The 10,818-nt window shown below is 43.6% G+C and overlaps 1 protein-coding gene across 1 annotated transcript in view; it reads right to left on the bottom strand.

Moving 5' to 3' along the window:
* Positions 1 to 5,605: 5,605 nt before the first annotated feature.
* LOC141020459 (kalirin-like) overlaps positions 5,606 to 10,818 on the bottom strand; it is a 43,942-nt gene continuing 38,729 nt past the window's right edge. The window contains exons 44-57 of the mRNA XM_073495547.1: positions 10,241 to 10,372; positions 10,033 to 10,146; positions 9,696 to 9,766; positions 9,547 to 9,613; positions 9,331 to 9,434; positions 9,150 to 9,219; positions 8,978 to 9,064; positions 8,610 to 8,702; positions 8,473 to 8,523; positions 8,173 to 8,250; positions 7,371 to 7,556; positions 6,998 to 7,169; positions 6,239 to 6,384; positions 5,606 to 6,157 (exon numbers count right to left, since the gene is read on the bottom strand). Coding sequence (XP_073351648.1) covers positions 5,972 to 6,157; positions 6,239 to 6,384; positions 6,998 to 7,169; positions 7,371 to 7,556; positions 8,173 to 8,250; positions 8,473 to 8,523; positions 8,610 to 8,702; positions 8,978 to 9,064; positions 9,150 to 9,219; positions 9,331 to 9,434; positions 9,547 to 9,613; positions 9,696 to 9,766; positions 10,033 to 10,146; positions 10,241 to 10,372 — 1,557 coding nt within the window. The 3' untranslated portion in view covers positions 5,606 to 5,971. The remainder of the gene's footprint in view (positions 6,158 to 6,238; positions 6,385 to 6,997; positions 7,170 to 7,370; positions 7,557 to 8,172; positions 8,251 to 8,472; positions 8,524 to 8,609; positions 8,703 to 8,977; positions 9,065 to 9,149; positions 9,220 to 9,330; positions 9,435 to 9,546; positions 9,614 to 9,695; positions 9,767 to 10,032; positions 10,147 to 10,240; positions 10,373 to 10,818) is intronic.

The raw sequence follows: 10,818 nt of genomic DNA, 5'->3' as shown, positions 1-10,818 counted from the left end.
ACTGGTGTTCCTCATGATGTTCCTCATGATGTTCCTCATGATGTTCCTCATGATGTTCCTCATGATGTTCCTCACTGATGTTCCTCACTGGTGTTCCTCACTGGTGTTCCTCACTGGTGTTCCTCACTGGTGTTCCACAACTGCAAGATTTAGTTTAAAATCTTTATTGTATATGAAAATATTCTCACTATGGTTGCAAACGGTGATTATTTTATTATCCATCGATCTGCGGATCCAAAGGAAACCAGACTGAGAGTATGAGATAAAAAGTCATAATTAGATGCTGAGATCAACAGGTGACCTGAGCGTCGGAGATCCATCGAGAGGAAGACGATTAAATATACAGGAAGAGAACAAAGAAAAGAAAAATGCAACAATTCAATTTAACAGCAGTGAGTCCGGTTCTGCTCGAGGGTTCTGCCTGCTGAAGGCAGAGTTTGACTCAATGGAAGCTGAACAAGAAGAAGTTCTTGTGGTTTCTACGTGTAGTTCGTAAATAAACTTACAGTATTTCAGTGTAGAGTCCTGTAAATGTACAGTAACTTACCGTTATCAGTGAGAATACTGTGAGTGTGCTGTGATACAGAGCATCCTGTTATTAATCAGTAGATACTGTAGTCTAACAGTGAATCACAGTGAATCACTGTAATATAACTGTAAATGTTGTAAATGTACACACTCATCATGTTATTATAACTGCATGATATTGTAATGTATGAACTATACACAAGTTGTACACATTAATTAAACACTAACTTTAATGTCTGTGACTGTGAGTCTACATCAACAGTAACAAACTGCAGTTACAATAATCATTTTTACAGTGAAGGTTTCCAGATATAAAAAACGTAAAATAAACGTAGAACGACGTCTGTTTTTTGTTAACTCGTCGTTTTTTCAAACCCCAAAATATTCAGTCAAATGTTCGACTCACACAAACTTTTTATTCACATTTACATGTTCAGTGAAACATCAGAGCTGCAGACAAACTGCTGCGTTCAAAGACTCTAACGTTTTGATAAGTGTGTCTTTGTGTTGAAGTTGTGATAAGTGTGTCTTTGTGTTGCAGTTTTGATAAGTGTGTGTTTGTGTTGAAGTCTTTAACTCGTCACTAACGTGTTTCGGTCTCAGTAGATTTCCCTCCGTCAGGTCTGACCTTCAGCCTCGTCTCTATCTCCGGCTGTGTAATTGGTTAAATTAGTTTACGGCTTCACTGCTTCTCGTATCAGGATGTGATGTTGTGTCGGCGGGTCACAGTTCTGTAATGGGTCAGATGAAGTTCACTGGCTTCAGTTTGTTCCAGTGCAGAACGTTATTATAAAAACATCATAAATACATTACGAGTGACTGATGTTCACACGACTTTGGCACCAGAGAGCAGAGGTCACGTCCCGCTTCAAGCGTCCCGTCAGCGTTATTACAGCGTATTACATAAAGAACAGTAAACTACAGATACGTGCTGTCATACAGACGGACACCGTTATATTACACTCGTAAAAGATGGTGCGAGATAACATCAATGTTGCATAAACACTAAAAGTCTACAATTTGAACAACATAATAATGTTATTTCATATAATTATTCAGTATAAACACCTGTGTGAGAAAACAGTGGATCTGTAAAATGTAAAGTTATATTATAGATCATTTAGTTTCCAGTGTTAATTCAGCTGTTATAAGTGTTTTTCATTCTGATCCCTGATATCTGCGTCTCAAACACTGATGGTAAACATGTAATAACAGAAGAAAGATATCTAACAGCTTAATAATAAACTTTATTGACATCAGTGCACTGAAACAATAAACTTCACTGTGAATTTAATAACCTTTAATTTCCCCAAACATCTTTTTTTCTGGATTACGTCGTGTCTTTATAAAAACATAGATTCTGATATGTGATGTTTTACAGTCATGAAGAACCTTTGATCACATAATATAATCACTTATAGATTTATTGATCACGTCTGTCGCACACAAAGAATGGAAACAGGCCGTTTTGGATGAAAAATGAAGTTTATTACAAACAACGACAGAGAGCTGTTAGCAGTCAGTTAGCAGCTGTTAGTTCTGTACAAATAACACTGTTTGATTGGTTAGTTGAGTTTGCCAAACGGCAACAAGGCTAGGTCTCAAACAGCACCCTACGCCCTTTGTAGTGCACTATTTTCCACCCTGAACCCTTCCTAGTACACTACTTTCCACCGTAAACCCTCTGTAGTGCACTGCTTTCTGTGTACTTCCTGCATAGTGCCCTACCTCCCACCTCAGGCCCTCCATAGTGTGCTATTTTCCACCTTGAACCCTGCTTAGTGCACTACCTTCATTTTTAAACCCTTCATAGTGCACTAATAGTGTGCCTCTTGGACCCTATAATCTTCTGTAGTGCACTTTGTTGCACCCTATACCCTTCATAGTGCACTACATCCATCCTGAACCCTTCAGGTGCACTACATCCATCCTGAACCCTTCAGGTGCACTACATCCATCCTGAACCCTTCAGGTGCACTCCGAGTTCTTTTTAAACACGTTATTTCTCCCAATCACAACGTTGTTGAAGACAAAATCATTTTCCATTCATGATAAAGGAACAATCCGTATTTTAGCGTCGTTCTCCCGACTAATGCCGTGTTCATGTTACGTGGGATGGTTGAAGAGCTCAGTGGGTTAAAAACACTGCTTGGTCGACAGAACATGACATCTGTGACGGTGAGCGATGAGGCGTCCATGTTTCCTTTTTCAGGCACTTCTGTATCATTTAGTGCCACAGTGAAGTTATCGGAGGTGTTGGCGTGAACACTGTACATGTCAGGTAGTGACGGTGACTCCCACATGACATGATCGCTGCATTAAACATCTGAATGTGACACACACCGGAAACATCACGTGATGTCGCGTCATTCGCTAACACGTTCGCTAGAAGTTGTGTTTACGTGACGACAATAATCAACAGCACATATCGTAACGTTTCTGGTTCGAATGAAACGTAAAACAGAACGTGTTACGTTTTAATAAAGAGCGACATGTTTTTAATGAATGGTTGACGCGTGTCATCTCGCCATGACCCACCTTCAGATGTTAGCTGTGAGCGAGCCAGCAGGCTAAAAACGCTCTGGTGTTTTATCATGCGACAGGTTTACATCTCTACACACCAAGTTAACACAAGTGTGCAGCTTTCTGTTTTAGCCTGACCCGTTTAGAAACCGTCTGATTAACACGTCATCAGTTCATTCTGACAAAACACACGAGAAACGACATGTTTTAAACCCGCCGGCGTGCAGCACCAGTGTGTGTTGCCTTTAAAGAGACAGTTCACCCCAAAATCAAAAATTCAAATCCTTCCTCACCTGTAGAGTTATTTATCCAGATCAATATGTTCGGCTCTCCAAGTCTCACCACTGTTGCTGTTTGCTGCTAACATTAGCAGGAGCTGTGGACGTTTCAGCGTAGAGCCATGTTTGTCAGGTACTTCTTTACTCCAGTAAAAGTAATAGAGTACAGGCTCTGAAATGTACTCAGAGTATCACAGTAAAAAGCTCACGTCATATTATTATAATTAATATAAAAGACTATTAAAGTTAAAGGTAGAGTCAGTAGGATTTGTCCCAGCTGTTCCTGAACGCACCACAGAGACAGTTGATAGTTGAGTCTCATTCCCAGGACGTCAAACAGCCACATGTTGGGTTGGTGAAGCGTCCCGAGCAGCAACAAAGTGAGGAAGCTGATGTCCGTCCAACACTGAGCCCGGTTCTGCTCCAGGTTTCTGCCTGTTAAAGGTGTTTTTTCTCTCCACTGTCACCGGGTGCTGCTCATGTTGGGTCTCTGTCAATGAATGAATCAAGCCGTTTGGTTTAGACCTCTTCTGTTGTGAATCGGTGCGATACAAATAAAGATTGATTGATTTGAGAACAGCTGATCCCGATGGATAAATATCACTGCAGGTCAGAGGAACACCTGTCCTCTTAATTTGAAGGTGAACTGTCGCTTGAACATTGAACCAAACGTATGGTCTAAAACACGACCTCAGAAGGTGACGTTCCACCTTAAACACTTGATAGTTTGCTATTTCCCTCCCTGCAGCCTTCATAGTGCACCGGACGGGCTGCGGCGCTCCTTAAGGACCGGGGTGTTGTCTGAGAATGGCACCAGAGAAACAGAGAGAGAGACAGAGAGGTAGAGAGAGAGACAGGTAGAGAGACAGATAGAGAGCGTGGTGAAGGTGTCGTAGAAACAGACAGTCACAGTAGGTGGAGCTGCTGCTGCTGTCTGTCTGCCTGTCTGTCGGCCGGACAGACAGACAGACAGGTTCAGTGTCCGGAGTTAGTTGGAGGTTCTGGTCTATATACAGGAACATAATGCATAATCAGAATATCAAGACAAAAGAACAGGTGTCACCGCAAACACATGGCAACGCTACACCGGGACACCACCTAACTGTCCGTGGAAAACACACTCACACTCACACACATACACACACACACACACAGGACAGCGTCACTACCACACACACACACACACACACACACACTCACACACACACACACACACACACACACGCTCTCTCTCTGACACACAAACATTAATATGACAAACAGTTTTTTTCTATCGAGGTGAAAAACAGATTCTATTATTCTTAATTATCTTAATCATCATAATTAATCTTCTTCATCATAGCAGTGGTGTGTGTGTGAGTGTGTGTGAGTGTGTGTGTGTGTGTGTGTGTGTGTGTGTGTGTGTGTTCTCAGTCTGTTTATAAACACTATTAACAGGATGACACGCAGAGAGCTCAGTTCTGATTGGCTGACGGGTCTTTTGGCCTCTTCTCTTCCAGGAGGCTTTTATTTTGTATTTTTTAATCGTCTCTTCCTGGAGTCTGTAGGTGATGATGATGATGATGATGATGATGATGACGAAGGTGTGGTCACGTGGTCTCCCTCCCACTGACCCACAGGAAACAGTTTGTGATGTCATCAGAGGGTGATTGGTTGCTCGGGGCAGTAAACTGTAGGCCGACCTGACGGCGTCGTCTGATTGGACGAGGTGAGGACGGAGGTGTGTTTTGGCTGAATGTCGAAGCACCAGGAAGGAGGGAGGAGTCTAACAGTACCTGCTGCTGGGAGTGTGTGTGTGTGTGTGTGTAGTTAGTCTTTTAACACTGGCAGCTAATCAGGACCTGAAGTGTTTTCAGAAACATTCATGAGATGTGGAGCCAAAGGATGGTGATGTCAGTCACAACCAGGGGGCCGGGCCTCCTCTAGACTGGGGAGGGGTCCAGACCAGGAGGCCGGGAACCTTTGAGGGGTCCTAGACTGGTCGTTGCAAAATGCAAGTCTAATTAAAAATATGTGAATTTACATGAATGTCCAGAACACCTAAATGTGTATTTTAATATTTTCCTTCCTCCAGTCTGACAGCAGACTGTGTTGTCCTGTGCCATCCTGCCTCCAGGTGGCAGCAGAGGGTTGACTGAGTTTAATTCTTGTTTCTCTGAAGGTCACTTCATCCGGACGAGTTTTTCTGGACTGTTCTTAGTGGTCAATAAGCATCAGGAGGGTAAAATATTGATTTGATTATTGATTCATAGTTTAAATCAGATTACACACTGTAGTTTTATCTTCAGATGTGCTTTAATTTTTTTTCTGTGACAAGTTTGACCGTTTTCTGACATTTTAAAGAACAATTAATGAGTTTATCAAGACAATAACTGTTTCATCAGTCAGATAATGAGAGTCGCTAGTTTCAATCTCACAATCCTTGTTTGTGAACTTTCATCCAGCTGTTGGTTTCCGATTCGTCGTGGTTATAAACGGCTCACCGATGTGTCGCCATCACCACCTTCAGGCTCCACTTCAAAGAATTTCCCAGCATGCCTTTGGCCCTGTTAGCGTGCAGTGTTTAAGTCCGTGTGTGTGTTCTTGTAGTAAACCAGACTCTGACCCTGCTGTCAGTGTGTGTGTCTTATTGTGTGTGTGTGTCAGTGTGTGTTGAGCACGCTGCGTGGCACCCAGCCCTCGGCGGCCGGCGAGTCGCTGTTGGCCGGCCGGTACACCAGACTCTGACCCTGCTGGTTGGACGCCAGAATCTGAACCTTCTCCCCCCGGAACACCGAGATCTCGTCCTCGCGCACCGCCGCAAAGTCCTGCAGCACCATCACCAGCTCCTGAGGGGCCGAAGGTCACAAAGTCACACGTCTGAAATATGTTACAGAAATAAGAAGTAAAGAAGGACGGGAGATCCAAACCTGGTCGTCCTGCTCGGTGTCAGCAGGAGGCTGAGGGGCGTGGCCGTTGGGCGTGGGCGGAGCCGACGGCGGCCGCCCTGACGACAGAGGACGCGTCACAGAGATCCCGCCCTCCTTCCTCTGGTACTCAATGGGAGACTGAAGAGCTGTGGACACAGAACCAGGATCAGATTCAGGTTCAACTAAACCAGATAAAATCAAAAGACTGAAGGATGATTCAATGAGATTCAAGGATAATGATGAACTGTCTTTTGGGGGGGTATAAAAAATATAGATTTGATGATGAGTCAGTGAAGTTCAAGGCTGATTTTGTGAGATTTCGTGAATTCAAGGATCAATAACAGAGATTCAAGGATGATTCAGGGAGATTTAAGGTGATTTAAGAAGATTCAAGGATATTTATCCAAGAGATTAAGGGATGTTTTGGGGAAATCGATGATGAACCAAAGAGATCCCATGAGGTTTCAAGGAGATCTGATGCTGACTTAAGGAGATCTACAGATGTTCCAGGGAGACTCAAGGTTAGAATCAGGTAGATTCAAGTGTGTCACAGATTTGTTGATGATTCAGAGATTGAACAATATTTCACAAATATCCAATGATTGTTTTCAGGGAGGTTCAAGGATAACTTAGCTTGATCCAATGATACAAGGTCGATTCAGAAAGACTCAAGGACATTTCAAGGAGATTTGAGGACGTTTTTAGTAATTTAAAGGAAGTTCAGGGCTGTTTTTGAGTGAAGTTTGAGGAGGAACTCACCTGACAGGAAGTTGTTCTGGGCGTCCAGCAGGGTGGCGATGGTCTCCACCCAGGTCATCTTGATGCTGGCGGAGGACGCCTGCAGGGTGAAGCGCTCTGCCGAACCTCGAGACCACAACACGAACTTACAGGGATCACCGTCCACACTGTCCTGCATCGCCAGGTAACTCACCTGATCACACACAAATATTACCATTACTCTCAGAATAAACCAGTCTGACACAGATCCATGTCTTGAACCAGTATGAACCAGTCTGACGCAGATCCATGTCTTGAACCAGTATGAACCAGTCTGACGCCGATCCATGTCTTGAACCAGTATGAACCAGTCTGACGCAGATCCATGTCTTGAACCAGTATGAACCAGTCTAACCTTGATGCTGTTCTTGAACTGGTATCCCGGGTTGTTGGAGCCTTTGCGCAGCAGTTCGCTGAAGATGATGATCTGCTCGAACAGGAAAACTCGGCGCTCTTTACTGCGAGACAGAACTCCTCCGTCCTGCTCCCAAACACAGAAGGTCTCCTGCTGCAGCAGCTTCCCCTGAGACGTCAACTTCCCCTGGACGACAGTCAGACAGGTGAGGACAGACAGACAGGTGAGAGGGTGTTTTATCTCATCTGTCTTTTTCTCTAAAGCTTCATTATTTGTTTGTTTGGCCACTTGGGGGCAGCAGAACTCCACAAAAAGCTGAAAACATTCACCTCTTACCGTAGTTGTGGCTAACATGTTAGCAAACAGCTACCTACTCACATATCCAGCAACATCAGCGTCCCGTTGACATTTTGTAATAGTTGTGGGGTTCCTCAGGGTTCTACGCTCGGTCCTTTATATTTTAATTTTAGTCAAAGCTGCGTTATTTGTTTTTTGGCCACTTGGGGGCAGCAGAACTCCACAAAATAAGCCGCAAACATTCACCTCTTATCGTAGTTGTGGTTAACATATAAGTAAACAGCAACCTACACACACATTTAGAAACATCGGCATCCTTTTGACATTTGTAATAATTGTGGGGTTCCTCAGGGTTCTACTCTTGGTCCTTTATATTTTAATTTTGGTTAAAACTGCGTTATTTGTTTGGTATTTTGAGCCACTTGGGAGCAGCTCGACAAGCTAAAAACACAAATTGGAAGCACAGTGAATAAAACAACTTCTAGGAGTCAGAGGACAGGTGTACCTCGTATCCCTGCAGACGTCCCAGGTTCATCATGTCGTTGCAGCGTTTCGGTACCAATGACATCAGATCCAACGCTTTCTGTACAAACACATGCGATAAATTATAAATGTACTTTTGTTTGGTAGGTTTTAGAGTCTTTACTGACCCCCAGAGGCTGTGGGTGGAAAGTAGCATTGGGTGTTTTAACCTTGTCGGCCACAGGGGGCAGTAATGAGATCAATCTACACTCAAACTTGAGCGAGCCGGAGAGACAAACAGCCAATCACAACGCAGGGTTTGGACTACAACGACTTGACTCACCTCGATCTCTTCACAGTCGAGTCCTGCTTTGGACGTGTACTTGAGAAAATCCTAAGAAAAAGAAATGAATAAAGAGGAACGTTAATGTTTGTGTGACGAGCACACAGAGACAGAAAACATAAGAAGTTGTGGCGGACCTTCAACAGCAGCTGGTACTTTGTGATTCTCTGGATGGGTTTGATCAGATAATCACTGATCGACATCCTGCAGCTGATCTCGTGCTGGATCTCCTGCAGAGAGACACACAGGTTCACGTAACTGCCCACACCAAACTCCATTCAAAAATCAGCCCGTTTGGTGAAGCCTACATCTGTGTTTGTGTCTCTTGTTGCTTACTTGCTTTTATTCACCGAGAGAATACTGAATAAAACCATGAACAGTTATTTACCACTAGAGCTGAAAGCATAAGTCGATTTACTGATGAAGTGATCAACAGAAATTATCAATCAGCAATTATTTCTATAAAAAGTTGAATAATGTTGAATCAACAGAAGCGATGCGTTACCTCGAAGAAGTTCTCGTACTCGATGACAATGAACTCTGACCTCGGCTTGTTCTGACAGTAAACCACGTACATGTGGAGACGCCGCTCCTGCAACACACACACACACACACTTTACATGATCCTCATCAATAACCTGTATCAGTGTCGTTGTGTCTCTACGTTGATGACTCACATGTCTGATGAAGAGGTCGGCCAGCAGGTCGTGATTCTGAACACAACGATCCAACTCAACCAGGAAGAAACTGAAAACACACACACAGTGAGTGTGAGAGTGTGTGTGTGAGGACAGGAAGCAGTGTGTGTTCCTTATTAATGTGTGTGTGTGTGTGTGTGTGTGTGTGTGTTAGACGGACTCGCGGTGCCAGTCGTAGATCTGCTGGATGTTTCCGAACACGATCTTGTCTTTTCCTCTCATGTCCTCTGGAATCCCTCTGACCTCCAGCCTGGACATGAAGCCCTGAGACACACACAGTACTATACTTAAGTACATTTTGAGGTACTTGTTCTTTACTTGAGTATTTCCATTTTCTGTTACTCTGTACTTTTACTCCATTACATCTGAGTCTCACCTCAACGATCACTCCCAGATCCTTCACGTAGTCCTTCTCTGATTGGATCATCTCGTTCACCACAAACCTGCAAACACAAAAGTTCACTTGGACTCTTTCTACATGTTCTCACAGATCGTCACAGTGTTGTGATGGAGGTCCAGTCTTACATGCGTCCTCGCAGTGCTTTGTTTCGCTGCTCCGTGTCCGACTCGTTGGAGCCCTGATCTGAATCCAGAGCCTGAAGAGACACAGAGACAGTCAGCCAGTCCTATTATCACTGGATCAACTTTACAGCCAAATAAACATCACAGGGACAAACAGACTCCATGTTTAACACAAAGACAGAAAGAAGTTCATGTAGAACATTTGCTGAATTTACAAGAAGGAACAAATAATGAAGAATCAGTCAGAGACAGAGTTTCACACAGTTTGTAAAGTATCTTCAACTCAACAACTCTTAAAATCAGGTGACTTGTTAAGGGAGTCTGGTGCTGTGGTGGTTACCTCGGGGTTGTTGGGGTCTTTGATGATCTGCATGGGAGGTGGTAGAGGGGTGTGGCTCTCTTCCTCTGGCTCCTCCTCCCCTCCACTTTGCCCCGCCTCCTCCTTCCTCGCCTTCTGCAGAAACAAACAAAAACTCTTTAACTCTTTATACTGTGTGTGTGTGTGTGTGTGTGTGTGTGTGTGTGTGTGTGTGTGTGTGTTTATGTACCGCCTGTGCGTTGCCAGTGAGGGGCGTGGTCAGCTCTGGCCTGTTGTCCCGCCTCCTGGTTCTGATTGGAGGTTTCTTCTGTCCGTCAGCCTTCCCCTGACTCAGCCTCCGGACGGGACTGGTCAGCCACCGCTGCAGCAAACACAGTTACTATTACTGAAAGTAACTGAGTACATTTACCTGAGTATTTCCATTTTCTTTTAATTTATACTTCCTCTCCAATACGTCGCAGTGATGTCATGTAACAAAGTACATTTACTCGAGTACTGTAATTAAGCACAATTTTGAGGTACTTGCAATATACTTGAGTATTTCCACTTTCTGTTACTTTGTACTTCTAATCCACTACATGTCAGTGATGAAATGTAACTAAGTACGTTTACTCAAATACAAATTTGAGCTGCTTTCCTTCAGTGTTTTCATTTTCTGTTATATGTAATTCTACTCCATTTCATCTTAGTAAGTAACTAAGTACATTTACTCAAGTACTGTACATTAGTACAATTTTGAGGTTCTTGTACTTTTGAGTATTTTCAAGTATTTCACACTTGTACTCCACAGTACTGCGATCAGGATAT

This window comes from Pagrus major, chromosome 24 (genome assembly GCF_040436345.1).
Source record: "Pagrus major chromosome 24, Pma_NU_1.0".
Lineage (NCBI taxonomy): Eukaryota > Metazoa > Chordata > Actinopteri > Spariformes > Sparidae > Pagrus > Pagrus major.
The sequence above is the reverse complement of the archived record's forward strand: the minus strand, read 5'-3'. Positions and strand labels throughout refer to the sequence as shown.